This window comes from Chiloscyllium plagiosum, unplaced genomic scaffold (genome assembly GCF_037043375.1).
Source record: "Chiloscyllium plagiosum isolate Xiang-an unplaced genomic scaffold, Cpla_swu_hap1 HiC_scaffold_31, whole genome shotgun sequence".
NCBI lineage: Eukaryota > Metazoa > Chordata > Chondrichthyes > Orectolobiformes > Hemiscylliidae > Chiloscyllium > Chiloscyllium plagiosum.
Window position 1 is genome coordinate 42,922,519 of NW_028270169.1, and position 27,165 is coordinate 42,949,683.

Genomic DNA, 27,165 nt, shown 5'->3' on the forward strand with positions numbered 1-27,165 from the left:
TGCTTTAAGCTCCAACTCCCATGCAAATCGGAGATGACTCACTTTAATCTTTCACTGCTGCAGGTTCCCAGGCAGCAAACATCCTGGTACACATCTCCTTCTCCTTCAAGCTCCACTCTCGGTAGCATCTAGACAGGAGGGAAAGCAAACACGTGGGCAGATTCTTCAGCACTGCAATTTACAGAAACATCGCACTTCCCGTTTGGCTGATGTTTTACCAGAACATGAAAATAATGCGGGTACAGGCCTGGAATTGTAAAGGAAACCAACGTCACCCTGACCTTACCTGACAGTCTGAGTGGACAAATATAACACTTGCATTTTCCAAATCTCTGCTTTGGTTGTAGTAGTAAAAGATTCAGAACAGACTGTAACAATCACAGAACAGTATCTACATCCATATCAAGTTTTGATACCCTGACACTAACTCTGTTCACAAAGTTAAAAATCACACAACGCGACGCTCCTTCATGGCTCCGAAAGCTAGTGTGCTTCCAATTAAACCTGTTGGACTATAACCTGGTGTTGTGTGATTTTTAACTTTGTACACCCCAGTCCAACACCGGCACCTCCAAATCTGTTCACAATGTATACCTTCAGCACTGTGCACTACCACCCCTGATGTCACAGTCTACTAGCCCCACCTAGTGCCGAAGCATGGGAATGCAAGGGTAAATTGCAACAGTTCTCTGATTTACCATCACCAGCATCCCCTCAACAGTGCTGACTCATTAGCAATCTGCAAGGTCTTAACAGCTTACAAAGTGCTGCTTCCTCCAGCTCATCAACTTCCAAAGTTTAAGGTCACCAACTCCCAAAGAGTTTCAGCAAAAGTAGTTCCTCACTCCCAGATCGTTAGTGTTCTGGCATTCCCTTCTATTTCTGCATCAAATTGGTAACATAAACATCTCAGCATCTAAACAGACGTGTGGTAATCCATGTGTTTTACTGGAGACTCTGATTGTTCCCCAGCCCCAGCAAGTGTTCAATCCCATTCTAACTCTCATCTCCCCCACCACTCCCCCTGCACCTCAAGAGACTAACCGAGAGGAGACCCCATTGCCATGTTAAAGCTCTAGGGACAAGAAATGGAACTAAATGAGTTATTGAGTCATACAGTACAGAAACAGACCCTTTGGTCTAACCAGTCGATATCGACCATAATCCGAAAGTAAACCAGTCTCCCCTGCCTGCGCTTGGCCCATATCCCTTTAAACATTTCTTATTCATTTACTGATGTAAACACTTTTTAACCATAGTAACTGAACCTGCATCCATCAACTCCTCTGGAAATTCATTCCATACACAAACCACACTGTTAAAAAAAAAAAATGCCTCTTGGCGTCTTTTTAAAATTTTTCTTCTCTCACTTCAAAGATAAGCCCCCTTGTCTTGAAATCCCCCACCCTAGGGAAAAAGACACCTGCCAATCACCTTACGTATACCCCTCATGGTTTTATTAACTTCAATAAAGTCACCTCTTGGCCTCCTACACTCCAGTGAAAAGTCCCACCCTCTCCTCATATCTCAAACCATCCAGGCCCACTAACCTCCTGGTAAACCCTCCAGGCCCACCAACCTCCTGGTAAACCCTCCAGGCCCACCAACCTCCTGGTAAACCCTCCAGGCCCACCAACCTCCTGGTAAACCCTCCAGGCCCACCAACCTCCTGGTAAACCTCCAGGCCCACCAACCTCCTGGTAAACCCTCCAGGCCCACCAACCTCCTGGTAAACCCTCCAGGCCCACCAACCTTCTGGTAAACCCTCCAGGCCCACCAACCTTCTGGTAAACCCTCCAGGCCCACCAACCTCCTGGTAAACCCTCCAGGCCCACCAACCTCCTGGTAAACCCTCCAGGCCCACCAACCTTCTGGTAAACCCTCCAGGCCCACCAACCTCCTGGTAAACCCTCCAGGCCCACCAACCTCCTGGTAAACCCTCCAGGCCCACCAACCTCCTGGTAAACCCTCCAGGCCCACCAACCTCCTGGTAAACCCTCCAGGCCCACCAACCTCCTGGTAAACCCTCCAGGCCCACCAACCTCCTGGTAAACCCTCTCCAATTTAATAATATCCTTCCTGTAGATGGGCGACCAGACTGCACCCAATACTGGAGAAGGGGCCTCACCAACATCCTGTACAACCTCAACATGACATCCCAACTCCTATACTCAAAGGTCTGAGCAATGATGGCATGTCTGCTAAGTGACTCCTTAACCATCCTGTCTACATGTGGTGCAAACCTCAAACAGGATCTACCTGAACCCCTAGGTCTCTCTGTTTGTACAACACTACCCAAAGCCCTACTTTAGCTGTATAAGTCCTGTCCTTACATTTACCAAAATGGAATACATCGCATTTATCCAAATTAAACACCATTTGCCACTTCTCAGCCCATTGACCCAATTGATCAAGATCTCTATGTAATAACCTTCTTCAGTGGAAAAAACAGTGAATAATAATGGTACCATCCTGTGATTGGGTCCCACTAATGAGATTGGAAATGTCAGTGCTGAAAATGATCCGATACACATTCCCCGAGAGCGAAGCCTCTCGCTCAGTATGCACACAGTCAGAAACTCATCATTTCCCACACCCCTTCACTTCAAACACACTGATTCTTTTGTCCCATTAAAACAGCCAGGAGCTGAGCATGGGCATCAGGTGTTACCACCTACAGAGCCCAGAGGTTTTAACTCTGGGAAGGTTAGACTCCACTCACCTGTCCAGCTTCACCAGAGCACTGTTCACGTCAGGATTGAACGGCTCCAGTTTCTGTGCCCTCAGTAGGAAGTCCTTGGCTTTGTCATACTCCAGCAGCAGTATGCAGGCCTGGTGTAGGGTGGCACCATAAGGAAAACTTGGTTAACCACAAGGAGGACTACTGTACCATGTCTTTTTTCATTTTGTGGGGTTTTTAAACAACAGGGGACTGAAATAAAAAAAAAAACAAGAGGCTGCTTTAAAGCCAGTGTTTGAAAGGATGGCTGCAGCTTAGAAAGCAGCTAACCTGACATCCACTCCAGGCAATGTGTAACTAACTGTTTAGGCATGCAATATGTGAAGCTTGAGTTGTAGATGACTGGGAGCCAACAGAGCGTACATAGACAGCTTCTGCTGTAACGAGTATCGATTTGTCTACGGACTAGTGACCAGTTATCAGTGGCACTGGCTTTTTCTATCTGCCAACAACAGTATGATTGGTTCTTTGGTAACTGAACAGCTTGGAGTTGGGAACTAGTTACAGAGAGCAAAGTATTCAGCTCCTGCTTCAGCTAGGCGACAGTCTCTCTCTGTTCTCTGCAGTCAAAACTCACTATAAACCCGAAAAAAAACTATCTTATCTTTCCTGCAGCAGTTTCTACAGACATTTTCAAATAAACCTGTTCGAAGATGTCATTATCCACCTCTGGAACAGGTGGGACTTGACCCCAGGATTCCTGGCTCAGAAGGAAGGACATATCACTGTACCATGAGAGCCCTGTAACAGTTGTTGCAAGCTGTAACTTTTAACCGATAAATCAGAGACTTGTTATAAAAGACGCAGCCACCTTTAGTCTCTTACTAACAAGTGGAAGTGACCGGAGAAAGACAACGGAAACAACATGCCAAAGAGTCAGAAAAATCATCTCAACGACAGAACCTGAGTACAAAGACCAAAAGGACCACCTTTCCAATCTTTTCCCCTTTGTCTATACCTACTTATTGTCTGTCTATCTGTGGGTAAGGGGGAATTTATAAGGAGAATTGAGTTTTCATTTGTCATGCTCTGTGCCAACAGTTTTATGATTGTTTACCAACAGCTAGAGTCTAATTACTTTAAGAATTACTATTTATTAAATCAGGACAGAAACCTGGTCCATGGTTTCTATTAACCCGGGTCTGAAAGTCAGATGAAGTGGGGAACTTTACATACTTTATAAATCTTTGATCTTTGTGATGACCCTGGGAATAGTGCAGCTCAATTTACAGCGTGTTACCCAAGTGAGGTATAAAACTAAATTCACACTCGCTCACCCAGATCAGAGAATGGGTCTGTAAGTTCCTCCAGCACACCAAGAGAAGCCACATGGGAAACAATATGTGTACAAGATAACCTCACTCCTGAACTGGGAAGAAACTCTCTCTCTATACTCTCCCTACTCCCCTGAAGATGATGTTTGTTGCTGATCTATAATATAACCACACTTTATGCCAGCCTAGTTAGGTTGGTTTGGAGACAAGCAGATGAGTTTGGACCTATTGTTTCCAAAGGTCTCCTTGACTGGGGATTGTCCTCCGCTCTGACCTGGGTCAGTCATTCGAAATCAATCGATCAGTTGAATAAGGGGAACTATGGAGCTATGAGGGAGGAGCTGGCCAAAGTTCAATGGCGCAATACCTTAGCAGGGATGACAGTGGAGGAACAATGGCAGATATTTCTGGGTATAATGCAGAAGATGCAGTATCAGTTCATTCCAAAAAGGAAGAAAGATCCTAAGAAGAGGCAGGGGTGGCCGTGGCTGGCGAGAGAAGTTAAGAAACATATAAAGTCATAAGAGAAAAAGTATAACATAGCAAAGATAAGTGGGAAAACGGAGGACTGGGAAGCTTTTAAAGAACAGAGGATTACTAAGAAGGAAATACACAGAGAAAAAATGAGGTATGAAGGTAAACTGGCCAAAAATATAAAGGAGGATAGTAAAAGCTTTTTTAGGTATGTGAAAGGGAAAATAATGGTTAAGACTAAAATTGGGCCCTTGAAGACAGAAACAGGGGAATATATTACGGGGAACAAAGAAATGGCAGAAGAATTGAATTGGTACTTCAGATCTGTGTTCACTGGGGAAGACAATCTCCCTGAGGTAACAGTGGCTGAAGGACCTGAACTGAAAGGAATTTATATTTGCCAGGAATTGGTGTTGAGGAGACTGTTAGGTCTGAAGGTTGATAAGTCCCCAGGCCTGATGGTCTACATCCCAGGGTACTGAAGGAGGTGGCTCTAGAAATTGTGGATGCGTTGGTGATTATTTTCCAGAGTTCGATAGATTCAGGATCAGATCCTGCAGATTGGAGGGTGGCTAATGTTGTACCACTTTTTAAGAAAGGAGCGAGAGAGAAAGCAAGGAAATTATAGACCAGTTAGTCTGACCTCAGTGGTGGGAAAGATGCTAGATTCAATTATAAAGCATGAAATTACGACACATCTGGATAGCAGTAATAGGATAGGACAGAGTCAGCATGGATTTATGAAGGGGAAATCATGCTTGACTAATCTTCTGGAATTTTTTGATGATGTAACTCTGAAGATGGACAAGGGAGATCCAGTGGATGTAGTGTACCTGGACTTTCAGAAAGCCTTTGATAAAGTCCCACATAGGAGGTTAGTGAGCAAAATTAGGGTGCATGATATTGGGGGCAAAATACTGACTTGGATTGAAAATTGGTTGGCTGACAGGAAACAAAGAGTAGTGATAAACGGCTCCCTTTCGGAATGGCAGGCGGTGACCAGTGGGGTACCGCAGGGATCAGTGCTGGGACCGCAGCTTTTTACAATATACATTAATGATATAGATGATGGTATTAATAATAATATTAGCAAATTTGCTGATGATACAAAGCTGGGTGGCAGGTGAAATGTGAGGAGGATGTTAGGAGATTACAGGGTGACCTGGACAGGTTAGGTGAGTGGTCAGGTGCATGGCAGATGCAGTTTAATGTGGATAAATGTATGGTTATCCACTTTGGTGGCAAGAACAGGAAGCAGATTACTACCTAAATGGAGTCAAGTTAGGTAAAGGGGCAGTACAGAGAGATCTGGGTGTTCTTGTACACCAGTCAATGAAGGCAAGCATGCAGGTACAGCTGGTAGTGAAGAAGGCTAATAGCATGCTGGCCTTCATAACAAGAGGGATTGAGAATAGAAGCAAAGAGGTTCTTCTGCAGCTGTACAGGGCCCTGGTGAGACCACACCCTGGAGTATTGTGTGCAGTTCTGGTCTCCAAATTCAAGGAAAGACATTCTGGCTATTGAGGGAATGCAGTGTAGGTTCAAGAGGTCAATTCCCGGAATGGCGGGACTACCTTGTGTTGAAAGATTGGAGCGACTGGGCTTGTATACCCTTGAGTTTAGAAGACTGAGAGGGGATCTGATTGAGACATAAGATTACTAAAGGATTGGACACTCTGGAGGCAGGAAACATGTTTCCGCTGATGGGTGAGCCCGAACCAGAGGACACAGTTTAAAACTAAGGGGTAGGCCACTTAGAACAGAGTTGAGGAGAAATTTCTTCACCCAGAGAGGGTGGGTGTGTGGAATGCTCTGCCCCAAAAGGCTATGGAGGCCAAGTCTCTGGATACTTTCAAGAAAGAGTTGGATAGAGCTCTTAAGGATAGTGGAATCAAGGGTTATGGGGATAAGGCAGGGACAGGATACTGATTGAGGATGATCAGCATGATCATAATGAATGGTGGTGCTGGCTCGAAGGGCAGAATGGCCCACTCCTGCACCTACTGTCTATCAATTGAATTGAATCATGCCATTGCCAGAATTTCCTGTGTATAGAATCAGGAGCAGGACCTTTAGTGGATTTTTTCCCCTTGGGAATTTGGTTATGGTTCAGGAGGGCAGAGCAGCAGGGAACTGAAGCTGGGAGCTGCCTGGTCCCAAATACACTGAGCACTGCAGTCATTTCCTGAGACAGTGGGGTGCCAGAGCCCAAGCAAAACTATGCCAAGATATCATTCCCAGCATTCCCTGCAGCTTTTCTAAGGATGTTTAAAGTGGTCCAGGTTGTGAATCACTTGAGACACTAAAAAAAAACCTTGAAGCTTGGGAAAGCAGCTAATATAATCAAAGACCCCTCCCACCTTGTTTACCCTCTCTGCCACTAAGTCCCATCAGGCAGAAGGCATAAACATTTCAAAACACTTACCAACAGATTCAAGAACAGCTTGTTCCCCGTTATCAGCCTTTTGAACAAACCTCTCATATTAAAGTTGATCTTTCTCAACACTATATTCCACATTCTATTACCCTGATTTACATGAAGTATGATTTGTTAGGATAGCGCACAAAACAATACTTTTCACTGCACCTCAGCACGTGACAATAATCAATCAAATCAAAACATCTGCAGTCCAAGACAAAAAGCTATCCAAGTTTTCCATGCAAGCTTAAAAATGGAAGGCATATTTGTGGATGATCTCGAAAACTCCCAAGATGGGTTACTGGACATGTCCAATCCCAGGGCCTTATCCAAAAAGGATGTTCAGGCACTGCTGTGCTTTGTGTTGATCTAAGTGTCAAGAATGAGTCCTTGATGAGAGGAAGATGTCTCATATTTCCTGTTCTTATACCAGAAATGGTTCTGCTCCACAGCCTGAAGAACTCTCATGTAGAATTCACATCAGTTAAAACAAACTAGTAACTTCTTCATACGGAACCATATGGTCCTAAACGTTTTCTGTCCACTCACCTGGCCACACCTGAACAGAGCTTTGCGGTTGTTGCTGTCGATGCTGAGAGCTCTCTCCCCATAAACCAGAGCCCGCCTGGGCGCATTCAACTTCAGACTGGCCAGAGACAGGTTCAGGTACAGCAATAGTTTGGAGGAGTGAATTGCCTGAGTTGGCTCCTCACCAGTTTCGTGACAATGTGCAAACACCGAGAGAGCCTAAGGAGAAACAGCGAGCGTGAGGATAATGTGTCAGGGCCAGGGAAATGGGACACCACTGTTTAAAAACAGAATATCAAACTACCTCTACTTCCCGACAGATACAACACTAGAGAGAGAGAGGACCCTTGAAGAAGATAACGAGATCAATAATTTGTTTAGAAGAGAGAAAGGGATGCTCCAAATGAAGGTTGGAGAGATTTTATTCCACCGTCCCACTCTCGCTGACGAGTCTCATCAGGAGAGAGGGATCAGAGATCTGGGTGAAATTATGGAACCCTCTCAGGGCTTGGCCATGCAATAGTGGGCATGGTCATCTCCCAAAGGTACACAGCATGGCCTACATTGTCATGACGACAGATCAGAACCCTGAATCATATACGAACATGTTTTTCCGTTAAATAAAGATTGCAAGGCAAGTGTGGCTTACAGTGCAAGTGCTGAAAGAAATCCTGCGAGAACCCCTGGAACATTGTACCTTGGGGCAGGTAAAGGAAGCTACAGAGAGAGAGTGCGTGTGAGAGACAGAGGCAGAGCGGGCGCACGAGGGAGAGGGCGCGAGTACAAGACAGACAGACAGACAGACAGACTGACCGACCTCAAAAGCAGCAGAGGTGTAAGGCAAACTAATTACAGAGGAACCTCGATTATCCGAAGGACACGGGCAGGGAGTATTTCGTTTGGTTAATCGAATTCTGGATAATTGAGGTTCCTCTGTAACTCCTCTCAGCAGAAAAACGTCTATTCTGAGTTATATTCCAGGCTGGAGACACATGACAAATGAAATGTGTTATCCCTTTCAACTGCAAGGCTGTAACTGCAACAACAGCCGTTGCTGTGTGTATTTGTGGACTAATACACAATGAAAGTGAGGGATTGAGGGCAGCCATTAAACACCCCTGCACTGCAGGTCAAAAAGGTAGAAGATACTCCAAGCCACCATTAAAAAGAAATAGGATAGAAGAATTTCGACTGACCTACATCTTGAATTTAACTGCTTGCTTGCCAACATGAGTGTTATTAGTATCAGCCAACCAAACCGCCCCAACATCCCATCATCTACTCTTCAGATATCTGATTAACCTTCACCTTTGTTTTGTGGACTCACCTCTCACTTCTAATGTGTGATCAATGTGCTTTTGTTAACTAAGAATGCCTGGTAAAGTGGGCTCATTTTCAAACATAAGTTCATTTGGTCTGACAGTGAGGTATCCATAAGGGAAGAGATCCGTGCAAAACTGAACTAGCTGCAAGCCACCGAGGAAGTGGGTGAACAAAGGACGGGAGTGAGCCCATTTCTCTTCACCCGCGAGCCCATGACAGGATCTGTATAGCACTGGGGACCCTCACTGGTCATAACATCCTTAACACAAACTTGTATGTACCGAATACCTTCAGCTCTACAAAACATTCCAAATATTTCCCAGGAGTGGTATCAAGTCAGATGTGAGACAAAGCCATGGGACGCTGAACAACTGAAGGTTTGGCCCCGTTGAAAACTCTTCACAGTTGAAGAGGAGGGAGACCTTCCTTAAGATTATGGGCAGCACAGTGGCTCAGTGGTTAGCACTGCTGCCTCACAGCGCCAGAGACCCGGGTTCAATTCCTGCTTCGGGCAACTGTCTGTGTGGAGTTTGCACATTCTCCTAGTGTCTGCGTTGGTTTCCTCCGGGTGCTCCAGTTTCCTCCCACAGTCCAAAGATGTGCAGGTCAATTTAGCCCATGCTAAATTGCCCGTAGTGTTTAGATTAGATTAGATTAGAGTGTGGAAACAGGCCCTTCGGCCCAACAAGTCCACACCGACCCGCCGAAGTGAAACCCACCCATACATTTACCCATAACCTAACACTACGGGCAATTTAGTATGGCCAATTCACCTGACCCTGCACATCTTTGGACTGTGGGAGGAAACCAGAGCACCCGGAGGAAACCCACGCAGACACGGGGAGAACGTGCAAACTCCACACAGTCAGTCGCCTGAGGCGGGAATTGAACCCGGGTCTCTGACGCGGTGAGGCAGCAGTGCTAACCACTGTGCCACCGTGCCGCCCACAAAGTGTAGGGGAATGGGTCTGGGTGGGTTGCTCTTCGGAGGGTCGGTGTGGACTTGTTGGGGTGAAGGGCCTGTTTCCACACTGCAAAGAATCTAATCTAATCTTAAACAAGGCTTGGACGGCTGAATGTATGGCTATAAATGGTGGAGCAATTAAAACTGACGATGCAAAAGAAAACCATGTTTGAGAAGCAGGGTGAGGGGTTGGATAAGAGAACCAGAGGGTGGCCTTTAAGGCAGCCTGCTGCTTCGGTTCAATTCCTGTGGTTCAAGCTGGTCCAAAAAATGGAGGCAGTGGCTTCCATTGATGATTATTTGAGTACTTTAAAGACAGACAGGTCCTGAGCTGCTCAATTCAAAAATGGATAGGTTTATCTAGATATTGGTCAGGAAGATACACTCAACAGAATCAAAGGACAAAAGGATTAACTATAGATTGGCTGTTGATATAACACTGTCAGGGTTGGAGTAAAGTTGTGGAAGATTGATTGGGATTGCCCTGCACAGAGCCAGCACTAACCCTGCCATCAGCTGGAGACAGAAAGCTCAAACTTGGATTATTCCGGAATGGCTAATCCTCCGGCCTATAAAAACCTGTTTGATAGGCTTGCAACAACTTGCATTTATATAGTACCTTTAACAATAGTATAAGGCCCCCACGGCATTTCATAGCAGCAGAATCAAATAAATTGTGACCCTGAGCCAGACAGCCATTAGAGCAGGTGGCCACTGAGATGAATTTTGCGAGCAACTGAACAGAGAACGCGGAATGAAGAAACTGCAAACAGAGCTCAGGGTCTAGGACACTGAAGGCACAGTCACCAGTGGTTAGGGGATGTGATAGATAGAGCCCTGTACAGGAGGTGAGAAAGAGGCAAAAGACCATTAGACACAGGAGTGAAGGTAGGCCATTTGGCCCATCAAAGAGATGATCTGTTCATTGTCTTGTAGGGCTGGAGGAGGTTTGTAGGAATATAATGCTCCCACCCCTGACCAGGGACAAAGATTCAGGAGACAGGCAGGATTCAGGCAAGTGCAAGACCTTTATTCAAGCAACAACTGGTTAATGTAGGGGAGAGGGCGAAAGACTTTACCAGAATCTGGCCTCGACACGAGAACCCAATCATTCCCTCAATCTACAGCTCAGGTCAAAAGTGAGATTAGTGACACACTCCGGCTTTTAGTGAAATACTGCATTTTTATACATTTTGTGTTACAATAATCACTTACAACATGGTCACTATGTCCTTCCCTCTTAGTCCGTACACTCAATCTTGTGGAACACCTAATCAATGATGGCCGTTGCTATGGACAGCCCCATGGTGTTTAACAGACATTGTAATCGCCCGGAGAAAGTGAGGACTGCAGATGCTGGAGAGTCAGAGTCAGCATCCTAGGAGCAGGGGAGTCGAACTTTCCAACATAGGCCCTTCACTCCTGATGAAGGGCTTACACCTGAAACGTTGACTTTCCTGCCCCACGGATGCTGCCTGACCTGCTGTGCTTTTCCAGTGCCACCCTTTTCAATTGTAATCTCCAGGCCTTGAGATCCTATTAATTCGCATTCCAAAGTTACTGGTTATACTCCTTTGGGACTTGCTTATCTCTGAGGATTGCTTGAATCCTGTTATTCATTGCATTCCCTATGTTCTCTCTACCCAAATGCAGCCATCCCTGTTATATTTTCCACTGTCCCAGTTATATATATAAAAAAAGACAAAGAAGTTGCTTATAACTATGAGATTTGTAATATTAATATCTGTAAAGTTAAACAGCTGCTTCTACGGCTTGCACTTTGTAACTAACACGTTGCGAACAACTCATTTTGTTTAGGTCTACCAAGCATCTTTTTAGAGATAAAGAAAGCATTTCCTGGGAGTAATTAACTTTCACATCTAGGTTTAAATGCTTTTCTCAGAATGCTTCTATTATACATTGGTTATATGTGTATCTATACTCATGATGAAATCTTTGATTATCTGAAGAATCTTTAAGTAGACCCTATTTCTTAATATTATGAATAACTTCAAAGAAACAACTAATTAATAAAAAATAACTTTAGCTGTTGTTTTCACAGCTACTTCAGAGTTAGGTTGACAGATTAACGAGCTGAGATTTACACCCTTTGTTCCAATTGCAGCTGTTCACCTAATGGAACAACATCCTTTCATTAATGAAGCTAGAATCGATCACTTGTCATATTTGAATGAGCTGGTGACTATCCTCAGATATCCTTTGATCAACTGTTTCGGATGGTTGCTTGTAGGGCCTCCTGTTCACCTTGGAGTAGCCGTGTTCAAAGGTACCATTATGTTTCAGACATAATGACAGAGCAGGCTGTTTAATTCTACTGACACCTTGTCGGCCATTTTGTATCTTAATGCCGGAGCAGGCTGTTTCATTGGTTAACCATTGTCGGCCATTTTGTGTCTTTTCAAACACAGGCTGCCCTTACAAGATTATAGAGATCAAGAAAACTAAAGCCAAAGAAGCATTCAAAACTAGAAGAACAGCTTTAAAGATCAAGACATCATTCGGCCCAGAGCCACAGTAAACCAGTGAGCAGGGAACTCATAAATGGGCAAAGTGAATTTGGTGCAAGTCAGGATAATGTGCAGAGCTTTGGATGAGCTCAGTTGAAATGGGCAGGAGCACAGGGTGATTTCCACAAGCCCCAGTCAATACCAGGATACCACCTCAGCAGGGAAATACTAGGAATAGCCTCTCCAAGGGCATTACACCACTCATTCCTGCAAATACCGGAACACCGCGAAAGAGCCAGGCTATCGGCTGGTACTGAGAGACACATACACCCTCCCACCTTCCTGCTTTAAATACGGGAACTCATAGGAAGGATTCCATCAGCAAGCTTCCCAAACCCCCACAGATATATACTGACCCATCCCAGTAAACTGGATTCCCAAGGTCACCCACTGAGTAGTCAGCAGCAATGGAATTACAAATGTTTTGTTCAATTGGTCTCTCCCAGCCCTGCCCATTCAGTACCTTCTTGTACTGGTCCTTCGCATCCTCATACCGTTGCTGTTGGAAGAAATAATTCCCAAACTCTCGCTCCGTACTGGCCACTTTCAGAAGTTTCTCCACCGGGTAAATAATCTGCTCTTCCTACAGAAAAAAAACATAATCCCATCAAACCAGGAACCAGCAGCTCCCCCGCCCTTTACAACGCCTTAGCCCCACTCACTTTGAAACAAACACCTTTTTTATTTGAGATAGACGGGAGAATTGCACCCTGATGTGTCTTCACACTGAATCCTGAAACAATGAGTCACGTCTTCAGAATCCCATATGTTTTCTACTTTATATTTCCTTAGTGGTGTGAGAGCGAGACAGAGCCAGAGAGAGCTATGTATCCATGGGAGAGCTGCTCAGACCATATATTGATAAATAAATATTAATTTATTTGTAATTTCATATATTTCTAGAAGGTTTATATTTATAGAGGGTTCTCCTCAGCACAGTTGTGTACACACTGATAAACTGAGACAGTGGCAGGCTTGTACACAACACTGTAGAGCTGGAGACTTCAGTATCAGAGACAAGGTAGCTTTCTGGAGATAGCCTGAAGTTACACAGAGTGCAGGTGAAAGGGATAACTCTCCACGGGCAGGGATGGAGCTGCTTGACCTACAGTACAGTGAATGTATCTGGCCCTTGTTTTCCACTGTCTATCTGCTCCTCTCAGTCTTTAGAAATCTGGTCCAGCAAGACTCCAGGTCTCTGTCCATTTTTTTGCCCTTCTCCTAACGCTCGCTGCCTTCCTCGCTTATGGCTTTCTGTCTGCCGGTGTCAGATTGAATTTTGCAAGAGTGGTCGGTCTACAATGAGCACGCCCATGACAGGAAATGGCAGAGACCTGTCGACAAAGTGCTGTGTTTTCCACACGTCGGGCACGCTCTGCTAACTTGTGTTTTTTTTAAAAATCTAGCTTCATATCTCTTCATACTGGCCAGACGGGTTGACAGGACTAGGCCTTTGGACCCGCGTTCAATGCCAGCCTCAGGCGACTAACTGTGTGGAGTTTGCACATCCTCCCCGTGTCTACGTGGATTTCCTCCAAGTGCTCCAGTTTCCTCCCACAATCCAAAGATGTGCAGGTTAGGTCAATTGGCCATGCTATATTGCCCATAGTGTTCAGGGATGTGTAGGTTAGGTCAGTTTGCTATCTGAACCAAGCCCAGTGTTTTAAATCAGATTAAAGAGTGTTAAAATGCTTCAGTCCAATACATATACACACACAAAATCTGTCAAATTAAATGATACCATGAGCCAGTGTTGCCTGACTAATGAACACAAATTACTTCCATCTGCTCTCACACCCAAAAGCCCTTTACCACAGAACCTCAAATCTGCCATCACAGCTCTTTGGTATTTCCCTGTCTTATGACGCTATGGTAGTGTCCCTTCCTCTGAGACAGGAGGCCCGGCTTCAGGTCCCAAGAGATTCGCAATAACACCTCTGAACAGGTTGCATGAAAATATTTATTGCTTCATCTGAGTGACTGGCTGAAGGCTACAGAGGAACTCCCTGGCCTAACTGGAGATGTTCTGATTTATCTACTGATGAGAGTTGTGAGCGCATGGAGTGCGTTGCCAGCAGTGGTGGTGATGGTGGTGGTGGAAGCAGTGTCACTGGGGACATTTAAGCGAATGCTGGACATGCACATGGATAGCAGTGTATTGAAGGGTGCGTAGGTTAAGTTATTTTATTTCACATTAGGATTAACCCTCGGCACAACATCATGTGCTGTACTTTTCTACGTTCTAATGGTGCGAATAGTACTTAAATTGTAAGTCATTTTCTAACATCATTAATGCATAACTCATTAATAACACATCATACAGGAATCTCCTCAAAGAACCTCAGAAATTCACAGCCACCAGTTCTGAAATCCATATTTCAGTATAGAAACTGACAGTGCACAGATACTTATTCAGAACACGACAATGTTATAGGCTCAGCCTTTACAATGCACTGCCCAGACCACACACACACCCAAACACACCCAGAAACACACACCCACCCAAACACGCAAACACACACACCCAACACACATACACCCACCCAAACACGCAAACACATACACCCAAACACACACACACACCCACCCAAACACGCAAACACACACACCCAACACACACACCCAAACACACACCCAAACACACACCCAAACACACACCCAAACACACACCCAAACACACACCCAAACACACACCCAAACACACACCCAAACACACACCCAAACACACACCCAAACACACACCCAAACACACACCCAAACACACACCCAAACACACACCCAAACACACCCCCAAACACAAACCCAAACACAAACCCAAACACAAACCCAAACACACACACACCCCCATCCAAACACGCAAACACACACACCCAACACACACACACACACCCAAACACGCACACCCAACACACACACCCAAACACGCAAACACACACCCAACACACACACACCCACCCAAACACACACACACCCCCATCCAAACACGCAAACACATACACCCAAACACACACACACCCAAACACGCAAACACACACACCCAACACACACACCCAAACACGCAAACACACACCCAACACACACACACACCCACCCAAACACACACACACCCCCATCCAAACACGCAAACACATACACCCAAACACACACACACCCCCACCCAAACACGCAAACACATACACCCAAACACACACACACCCCCACCCAAACACGCAAACACATACACCCAAACACACACACACCCCCATCCAAACACGCAAACACATACACCCAAACACACACACACCCCCACCCAAACACGCAAACACATACACCCAAACACACACACACACCCCCACCCAAACACGTAAACACACACACCCAACACACACACACACACCCAAACACGCACACAACCACCCAAACACACACACCCACCCAAACACGCAAACACATACACCCAAACACACACACACACACCCCCACCCAAACACGCAAACACACATACCCAACACACACACACCCCCATCCAAACACGCAAACACACACACCCACCCAAACACGCACACAACCACCCAAACACACACACAACCACCCAAACACGCAAACACATACACCCAAACACACACACACACCCCCACCCAAACACGCAAACACACACACACACCCAAACACGCACACAACCACCCAAACACACACACCCACCCAAACACGCAAACACACACACCCAACACACACACACCCACCCAACACACACACCCAACACACACACCCAAACACACACCCAAACACACACCCAAACACACACACACCCCCATCCAAACACGCAAACACACACACCCAACACACACACACACCCAAACACGCAAACACACACACCCAACACACACACCCAAACACGCAAACACACACCCAACACACACACACACACCCACCCAAACACACACACACCCCCATCCAAACACGCAAACACATACACCCAAACACACACACACCCCCACCCAAACACGCAAACACATACACCCAAACACACACACACACACCCCCATCCAAACACGCAAACACATACACCCAAACACACACACACCCCCACCCAAACACGCAAACACATACACCCAAACACACACACACACCCCCATCCAAACACGCAAACACATACACCCAAACACACACACACCCCCACCCAAACACGCAAACACACACACACCCCCACCCAAACACGCAAACACACACACCCCACACACACACACACCCAAACACGCACACAACCACCCAAACACACACACCCACCCAAACACGCAAACACATACACCCAAACACACACACACACACCCCCACCCAAACACGCAAACACACATACCCAACACACACACACCCCCATCCAAACACGCAAACACGCACACAACCACCCAAACACACACACCCACCCAAACCACCCAAACACCCACCCAAACAACCACCCAAACACACACCCCCACACCCCCAAATACACACACCCACACCCCCAAATACACACACCCACACCCCCAAATACACACACCCACACCCCCAAATACACACACCCACACCCCCAAATACACACACCCACACACCCACACCTAAACACACACACAAACACACCCAAACACACACACAAACACACCCAAACACACACCCCACCTCCACCCAAACACACAACCATACCCACCCACACCCACCGAAAACACACCCCCACACACCCCCAAAACACACACCCACCCACACACACCCAAAACACACACCCACCCACACCCGCAAAACACACAACCACCCACACACCCACCCGCACACCCCAAAAACACCCACCCACCTACACCCACCCGCACACCCGCAAAACACACACCCACCCACACACCCCAAAAACACACACCCACCCGCACACCCCAAAAACACCCACCCAACCACACCCCAAAAACACACACCCACCCACACACCCCAAAAACACACACCCACCCACACACCCCAAAAACACACACCCACCCACACACCCCAAAAACACCCACCCACCCACACACCCCATACCCCCAAAACCCACCCCCACCCACACCCCCCGAAACACACACCCACCCACAACCGCAAAACATCCCCCACCCACACACCCCTAAAACACACCCCACACACACCCCCCCAAAACACACCCCCCCAAAACACACCCCCACCCACACATGCCCAAAACACACCTGCAAAACACACCCACCCACACCCCCCCAAAATACACACCTACCCACACACCCCCAAAACACACACCCATCCACACAACACACACCCACCCACACAACACACTCAAAACACACCCTCACACATAACCCACTCACACCCCCACACATAACCCCCTCACACATAAACCCCACACACCTCCAAAACACACCCCCACACACTCCCACCCACACCTCCAAAACACACCCCCACACACTCCCACCCACACCTCCAAAACACACCCCCACACACTCCCACCCACACCCCCAAAACACACTCCCAGCCACACACCCGCAAAACACACTCAAAACACACACCCACACCCTCCCTCAAAACACACCCCACACACACCTGCAAAACACACCCACACACACCCCCCCAAAACACACACCCACCCACACAAAACACCCCCCCACACCCTCCCCCAAAACACACCCAAAACACCCCCCCGCACCTTCCCCCAAAACACACCCAAAACACCCCCCCGCACCCTCCCCCAAAACACACCCAAAACACCCCCCCGCACCCTCCCCCAAAACACACCCAAAACACCCCCCCGCACCCTCCCCCAAAACACACCCAAAACACCCCCCCGCACCCTCCCCCAAAACACACCCAAAACACCCCCCCGCACCCTCCCCCAAAACACACCCAAAACACCCCCCCGCACCCTCCCCCAAAACACACCCAAAACACCCCCCCGCACCCTCCCCCAAAACACACCCAAAACACCCCCCCGCACCCTCCCCCAAAACACACCCAAAACACCCCCCCGCACCCTCCCCCAAAACACACCCAAAACACCCCCCCGCAACCTCCCCAAAAACACACCCAAAACACCCCCCCGCACCCTCCCCCAAAACACACCCAAAACACCCCCCCGCACCCTCCCCCAAAACACACCCAAAACACCCCCCCGCACCCTCCCCCAAAACACACCCAAAACACCCCCCCGCACCCTCCCCCAAAACACCCCCCCGCACCCTCCCCCAAAACACCCCCCCGCACCCTCCCCCAAAACACACCCAAAACACCCCCCCCGCACCCTCCCCCAAAACACCCCCAAAACACCCCCCCGCACCCTCCCCCAAAACACCCCCCCGCACCCTCCCCCAAAACACCCCCCCGCACCCTCCCCCAAAACACCCCCCCGCACCCTCCCCCAAAACACCCCCCCGCACCCTCCCCCAAAACACCCCCCCGCACCCTCCCCCAAAACACCCCCCCGCACCCTCCCCCAAAACACACCCAAAACACCCCCCCGCACCCTCCCCCAAAACACCCCCCCGCACCTTCCCCCAAAACACCCCCTCGCACCCTCCCCCAAAACACACCCCCGCACCCTCCCCCAAAACACACCCCCGCACCCTCCCCCAAAACACACCCCCGCACCCTCCCCCAAAACACACCCAAAACACCCCCCGCACCCTCCCCCAAAACACACCCAAAACACCCCCCCGCACCCTCCCCCAAAACACACCCAAAACACCCCCCCGCACCCTCCCCCAAAACACACCCAAAACACCCCCCCGCACCCTCCCCCAAAACACCCCCCCGCACCCTCCCCCAAAACACCCCCCCGCACCCTCCCCCAAAACACCCCCCCGCACCCTCCCCCAAAACACCCCCCCGCACCCTCCCCCAAAACACCCCCCCGCACCCTCCCCCAAAACACACCCAAAACACCCCCCCGCACCCTCCCCCAAAACACCCCCCGGCACCCTCCCCCAAAACACCCCCCGGCACCCTCCCCCAAAACACCCCCCCGCACCCTCCCCCAAAACACCCCCCCGCACCCTCCCCCAAAACACCCCCCCGCACCCTCCCCCAAAACACCCCCCCGCACCCTCCCCCAAAACACCCCCCCGCACCCTCCCCCAAAACACCCCCCCCGCACCCTCCCCCAAAACACCCCCCCGCACCCTCCCCCAAAACACCCCCCCGCACCCTCCCCCAAAACCCCCCCCCCGCACCCTCCCCCAAAACCCCCCCCCCGCACCCTCCCCCAAAACACCCCCCAGCACCCTCCCCCAAAACACCGCCCCGCACCCTCCCCCAAAACACCGCCCCGCACCCTCCCCCAAAACACCGCCCCGCACCCTCCCCCAAAACACACCCAAAACACCGCCCCGCACCCTCCCCCAAAACACACCCAAAACACCCCCCCGCACCCTCCCCCAAAACACACCCAAAACACCCCCCGCACCCTCCCCCAAAACACACCCAAAAGACCCCCCCGCACCCTCCCCCAAAACACACCCAAAACACCCCCCCGCACCCTCCCCCAAAACACACCCAAAACACCCCCCCGCACCCTCCCCCAAAACACACCCAAAACACCCCCCCGCACCCTCCCCCAAAACACACCCAAAACACCCCCCCGCACCCTCCCCCAAAACACACCCAAAACACCCCCCCGCACCCTCCCCCAAAACACACCCAAAACACCCCCCCGCACCCTCCCCCAAAACACACCCAAAACACCCCCCCGCACCCTCCCCCAAAACACACCCAAAACACCCCCCCGCACCCTCCCCCAAAACACCCCCCCGCACCCTTCCCCAAAACACACCCCACACACACCCCCCTAAAACACACCCCCACCCACACATGCCCAAAACACACCTGCAAAACACACCCACCCACACCCCCCCAAAACACACACCCACCCACACAAAACACCCCCCACACATAACCCCCTCATACCCCCACACATAAACCCCACACCCCCCCGCACCCTCCCCCAAAACACACCCAAAACACCCCCCCGCACCCTCCCCCAAAACACACCCAAAACACCCCCCCGCACCCTCCCCCAAAACACCCCCCCGCACCCTCCCCCAAAACACCCCCCCGCACCCTCCCCCAAAACACCCCCCCGCACCCTCCCCCAAAACACCCCCCCGCACCCTCCCCCAAAACACCCCCCCGCACCCTCCCCCAAAACACCCCCCCGCACCCTCCCCCAAAACACCCCCCCGCACCCTCCCCCAAAACACCCCCCCGCACCCTCCCCCAAAACACCCCCCCGCACCCTCCCCCAAAACACCCCCCCGCACCCTCCCCCAAAACACCCCCCCGCACCTTCCCCCAAAACACCCCCCCGCACCCTCCCCCAAAACACCCCCCCGCACCCTCCCCCAAAACACCCCCCCGCACCCTCCCCCAAAACACCCCCCCGCACCCTCCCCCAAAACACCCCCCCGCACCCTCCCCCAAAACACCCCCCCGCACCCTCCCCCAAAACACACCCAAATCACCCCCCCGCACCCTCCCCCAAAACACACCCAAATCACCCCCCCGCACCCTCCCCCAAATCACCCCCCCGCACCCTCCCCCAAAACACCCCCCCGCACCCTCCCCCAAAACACCCCCCCGCACCCTCCCCCAAAACACCCCCCCGCACCCTCCCCCAAAACAACCCCCCGCACCCTCCCCCAAAACACACCCAAAACACCCCCCGCACCCTCCCCCAAAACACACCCAAAACACCCCCCCGCACCCTCCCCCAAAACACACCCAAAACACCCCCTCGCACCCTCCCCCAAAACACACCCAAAACACCCCCCCGCACCCTCCCCCAAAACACACCCAAAACACCCCCCCGCACCCTCCCCCAAAACACACCCAAAACACTCCCCCGCACCCTCCCCCAAAACACACCCAAAACACCCCCCCGCACCCTCCCCCAAAACACACCCAAAACACCCCCCCGCACCCTCCCCCAAAACACACCCAAAACACCCCCCCGCACCCTCCCCCAAAACACACCCAAAACACCCCCCCGCACCCTCCCCCAAAACACACCCAAAACACCCCCCCGCACCCTCCCCCAAAACACACCCAAAACACCCCCCCGCACCCTCTCCCAAAACACACCCAAAACACCCCCCCGCACCCTCCCCCAAAACACCCCCCCGCACCCTCCCCCAAAACACCCCCCCGCACCCTCCCCCAAAACACCCCCCCGCACCCTCCCCCAAAACACCCCCCCGCACCCTCCCCCAAAACACCCCCCCGCACCCTCCCCCAAAACACCCCCCCGCACCCTCCCCCAAAACACCCCCCCGCACCCTCCCCCAAAACACCCCCCCGCACCTTCCCCCAAAACACCCCCCCGCACCCTCCCCCAAAACACCCCCCCCGCACCCTCCCCCAAAACACCCCCCCGCACCCTCCCCCAAAACACCCCCCGCACCCTCCCCCCAAAACACCCCCCGCACCCTCCCCCAAAACACCCCCCCGCACCCTCCCCCAAAACACACCCAACTCACCCCCCCGCACCCTCCCCCAAATCACCCCCCCGCACCCTCCCCCAAAACACCCCCCCGCACCCTCCCCCAAAACACCCCCCCGCACCCTCCCCCAAAACACCCCCCCGCACCCTCCCCCAAAACACCCCCCCGCACCCTCCCCCAAAACACACCCAAAACACCCCCCGCACCCTCCCCCAAAACACACCCAAAACACCCCCCCGCACCCTCCCCCAAAACACACCCAAAACACCCCCCCGCACCCTCCCCCAAAACACACCCAAAACACCCCCCCGCACCCTCCCCCAAAACGCACCCAAAACACCCCCCCGCACCCTCCCCCAAAACGCACCCAAAACACCCCCCCGCACCCTCCCCCAAAACGCACCCAAAACACCCCCCCGCACCCTCCCCCAAAACGCACCCAAAACACCCCCCCGCACCCTCCCCCAAAACACACCCAAAACACCCCCCCGCACCCTCCCCCAAAACACACCCAAAACACCCCCCCGCACCCTCCCCCAAAACACACCCAAAACACCCCCCCGCACCCTCCCCCAAAACACACCCAAAACACCCCCCCGCACCCTCCCCCAAAACACACCCAAAACACCCCCCCGCACCCTCCCCCAAAACACACCCAAAACACCCCCCCGCACCCTCCCCCAAAACACACCCAAAACACCCCCCCGCACCCTCCCCCAAAACACACCCAAAACACCCCCCCGCACCCTCCCCCAAAACACACCCAAAACACCCCCCCGCACCCTCCCCCAAAACACACCCAAAACACCCCCCCGCACCCTCCCCCAAAACACACCCAAAACACCCCCCCGCACCCTCCCCCAAAACACACCCAAAACACCCCCCCGCACCCTCCCCCAAAACACACCCAAAACACCCCCCCGCACCCTCCCCCAAAACACACCCAAAACACCCCCCCCCCAAAACACACCCAAAACACCCCCCCGCACCCTCCCCCAAAACACACCCAAAACACCCCCCCGCACCCTCCCCCAAAACACACCCAAAACACCCCCCCGCACCCTCCCCCAAAACACACCCAAAACACCCCCCCGCACCCTCCCCCAAAACACACCCAAAACACCCCCCCGCACCCTCCCCCAAAACACACCCAAAACACCCCCCCGCACCCTCCCCCAAAACACACCCAAAACACCCCCCCGCACCCTCCCCCAAAACACCCCCCCGCACCCTCCCCCAAAACACCCCCCCGCACCCTCCCCCAAAACACCCCCCCGCACCCTCCCCCAAAACACCCCCCCGCACCCTCCCCCAAAACACACCCAAAACACCCCCCCGCACCCTCCCCCAAAACACCCCCCCGCACCCTCCCCCAAAACACCCCCCCGCACCCTCCCCCAAAACACCCCCCCGCACCCTCCCCCAAAACACACCCAAAACACCCCCCCGCACCCTCCCCCAAAACACCCCCCCCGCACCCTCCCCCAAAACACCCCCCCGCACCCTCCCCCAAAACACCCCCCCGCACCCTCCCCCAAAACACCCCCCCGCACCCTCCCCCAAAACACCCCCCCGCACCCTCCCCCAAAACACCCCCCCGCACCCTCCCCCAAAACACCCCCCCGCACCCTCCCCCAAAACACCCCCCCGCACCCTCCCCCAAAACACCCCCCCGCACCCTCCCCCAAAACACCCCCCCGCACCCTCCCCCAAAACACCCCCCCGCACCCTCCCCCAAAACACCCCCCCGCACCCTCCCCCAAAACACCCCCCCGCACCCTCCCCCAAAACACCCCCAAAACACCCCCCTGCACCCTCCCCCAAAACCCACCCAAAACACCCCCCCGCACCCTCCCCCAAAACACACCCAAAACACCCCCCCGCACCCTCCCCCAAAACACACCCAAAACACCCCCCCGCACCCTCCCCCAAAACACACCCAAAACACCCCCCCGCACCCTCCCCCAAAACACACCCAAAACACCCCCCCGCACCCTCCCCCAAAACACACCCAAAACACCACCCCGCACCCTCCCCCAAAACACACCCAAAACACCCCTCCGCACCCTCCCCCAAAACACACCCAAAACACCCCCCCGCACCCTTCCCCAAAACACACCCCACACACACCCCCCTAAAACACACCCCCACCCACACATGCCCGAAACACACCTGCAAAACACACCCACCCACACCCCCCCAAAACACACACCCACCCACACAAAACACCCCCCACACATAACCCCCTCATACCCCCACACATAAACCCCACACCCCCCCGCACCCTCCCCCAAAACACACCCAAAACACCCCCCCCGCACCCTCCCCCAAAACACACCCAAAACACCCCCCCCGCACCCTCCCCCAAAACACACCCAAAACACCCCCCCGCACCCTCCCCCAAAACACACCCAAAACACCCCCCCGCACCCTCCCCCAAAACACCCCCCCGCACCCTCCCCCAAAACACCCCCCCGCACCTTCCCCCAAAACACCCCCCCGCACCCTCCCCCAAAACACCCCCCCCGCACCCTCCCCCAAAACACCCCCCCGCACCCTCCCCCCAAAACACCCCCCGCACCCTCCCCCCAAAACACCTCCCGCACCCTCCCCCAAAACACCCCCCCGCACCCTCCCCCAAAACACACCCAAATCACCCCCCCGCACCCTCCCCCAAATCACCCCCCCGCACCCTCCCCCAAAACACCCCCCCGCACCCTCCCCCAAAACACCCCCCCACACCCTCCCCCAAAACACCCCCCCGCACCCTCCCCCAAAACACCCCCCCGCACCCTCCCCCAAAACACACCCAAAACACCCCCCGCACCCTCCCCCAAAACACACCCAAAACAACCCCCCCGCACCCTCCCCCAAAACACACCCAAAACACCCCCCCGCACCCTCCCCCAAAACACACCCAAAACACCCCCCCGCACCCTCCCCCAAAACGCACCCAAAACACCCCCCCGCACCCTCCCCCAAAACACACCCAAACACCCCCCCGCACCCTCCCCCAAAACACACCCAAAACACCCCCCCGCACCCTCCCCCAAAACACACCCAAAACACCCCCCCGCACCCTCCCCCAAAACACACCCAAAACACCCCCCCGCACCCTCCCCCAAAACACACCCAAAACACCCCCCCCGCACCCTCCCCCAAAACACACCCAAAACACCCCCCCGCACCCTCCCCCAAAACACACCCAAAACACCCCCCCGCACCCTCCCCCAAAACACACCCAAAACACCCCCCCGCACCCTCCCCCAAAACACACCCAAAACACCCCCCCGCACCCTCCCCCAAAACACACCCAAAACACCCCCCCGCACCCTCCCCCAAAACACACCCAAAACACCCCCCCGCACCCTCCCCCAAAACACACCCAAAAACACCCCCCCCGCACCCTCCCCCAAAACACACCCAAAACACCCCCCCCGCACCCCTCCCCCAAAACACACCCAAAACACCCCCCCGCACCCTCCCCCAAAACACACCCAAAACACCCCCCCGCACCCTCCCCCAAAACACACCCAAAACACCCCCCCGCACCCTCCCCCAAAACACACCCAAAACACCCCCCCGCACCCTCCCCCAAAACACCCCCCCGCACCCTCCCCCAAAACACCCCCCCGCACACTCCCCCAAAACACCCCCCCGCACACTCCCCCAAAACACCCCCCCGCACCCTCCCCCAAAACACCCCCCCGCACCCTCCCCCAAAACACCCCCCCGCACCCTCCCCCAAAACACCCCCCCGCACCCTCCCCCAAAACACCCCCCCGCACCCTCCCCCAAAACACCCCCCCGCACCCTCCCCCAAAACACACCCAAAACACCCCCCCGCACCCTCCCCCAAAACACCCCCCCGCACCCTCCCCCAAAACACCCCCCCGCACCCTCCCCCAAAACACCCCCCCGCACCCTCCCCCAAAACACACCCAAAACACCCCCCCGCACCCTCCCCCAAAACACCCCCCCGCACCCTCCCCCAAAACACCCCCCCGCACCTCCCCCAAAACACCCCCCCGCACCCCTCCCCCAAAACACCCCCCCGCACCCTCCCCCAAAACACCCCCCCGCACCCTCCCCCAAAACACCCCCCCGCACCCTCCCCCAAAACACCCCCCCGCACCCTCCCCCAAAACACCCCCCCGCACCCTCCCCCAAAACACCCCCCCGCACCCTCCCCCAAAACACCCCCCCGCACCCTCCCCCAAAACACCCCCAAAACACCCCCCCCGCACCCTCCCCCAAAACCCACCAAAACACCCCCCCGCACCCTCCCCCAAAACACACCCAAAACACCCCCCCGCACCCTCCCCCAAAACACACCCAAAACACCCCCCCGCACCCTCCCCCAAAACACACCCAAAACACCCCCCCGCACCCTCCCCCAAAACACACCCAAAACACCCCCCCGCACCCTCCCCCAAAACACACCCAAAACACCACCCCGCACCCTCCCCCAAAACACACCCAAAACACCCCTCCGCACCCTCCCCCAAAACACACCCAAAACACCCCCCCGCACCCTTCCCCAAAACACACCCCACACACACCCCCCTAAAACACACCCCCACCCACACATGCCCGAAACACACCTGCAAAACACACCCACCCACACCCCCCCAAAACACACACCCACCCACACAAAACACCCCCCACACATAACCCCCTCATACCCCCACACATAAACCCCACACCCCCCCGCACCCTCCCCCAAAACACACCCAAACCTCATACCCCACACATAAACCCCACACCCCCCCGCACCCTCCCCCAAAACACACCCAAAACACCCCCCCCGCACCCTCCCCAAAACACACCCAAAACACCCCCCCCGCACCCTCCCCCAAAACACACCCAAAACACCCCCCCGCACCCTCCCCCAAAACACACCCAAAACACCCCCCCGCACCCTCCCCCAAAACACACCCAAAACACCCCCCCGCACCTCCCCAAAACACACCCAAAACACCCCCCGCACCCTCCCCAAAACACCCCCCCGCACCCTCCCCCAAAACACCCCCCCGCACCCTCCCCCAAAACACCCCCCCGCACCCTCCCCCAAAACACCCCCCGCACCCTCCCCCAAAACACACCGAAATCACCCGCCCGCACCCTCCCCAAAACACACCCAAAACACCCGCCCGCACCCTCCCCCAAAACACAACCCAAAACACCCCCCGCACCCTCCCCCAAAACACACCCAAAACACCCCCCCGCACCCTCCCCCAAAACACACCCAAAACACCCCCCCGCACCCTCCCCCAAAACACACCCAAAACACCCCCCCGCACCCTCCCCCAAAACACACCCAAAACACCCCCCCGCACCCTCCCCAAAACACCCCCCGCACCCTCCCCCAAAACACACCCAAAACACCCCCCCGCACCCTCCCCCAAAACACACCCAAAACACCCCCCCGCACCCTCCCCCAAAACACACCCAAAACACCCCCCGCACCCTCCCCCAAAACACACC

The 27,165-nt window shown here is 53.3% G+C and overlaps 1 protein-coding gene across 1 annotated transcript in view; it reads right to left on the reverse strand.

The window, feature by feature from the left end:
* fkbp6 (FKBP prolyl isomerase 6) overlaps positions 1–27,165 on the reverse strand; it is a 138,158-nt gene that overhangs the window by 22,496 nt on the left and 88,497 nt on the right. The window contains exons 6-9 of the mRNA XM_087977061.1: positions 12,714–12,833; positions 7,457–7,654; positions 2,723–2,832; positions 43–128 (exon numbers count right to left, since the gene is read on the reverse strand). Of these exons, the coding sequence (XP_087833187.1) occupies positions 44–128; positions 2,723–2,832; positions 7,457–7,654; positions 12,714–12,833 (513 nt within the window). The 3' untranslated portion in view covers position 43. The remainder of the gene's footprint in view (positions 1–42; positions 129–2,722; positions 2,833–7,456; positions 7,655–12,713; positions 12,834–27,165) is intronic.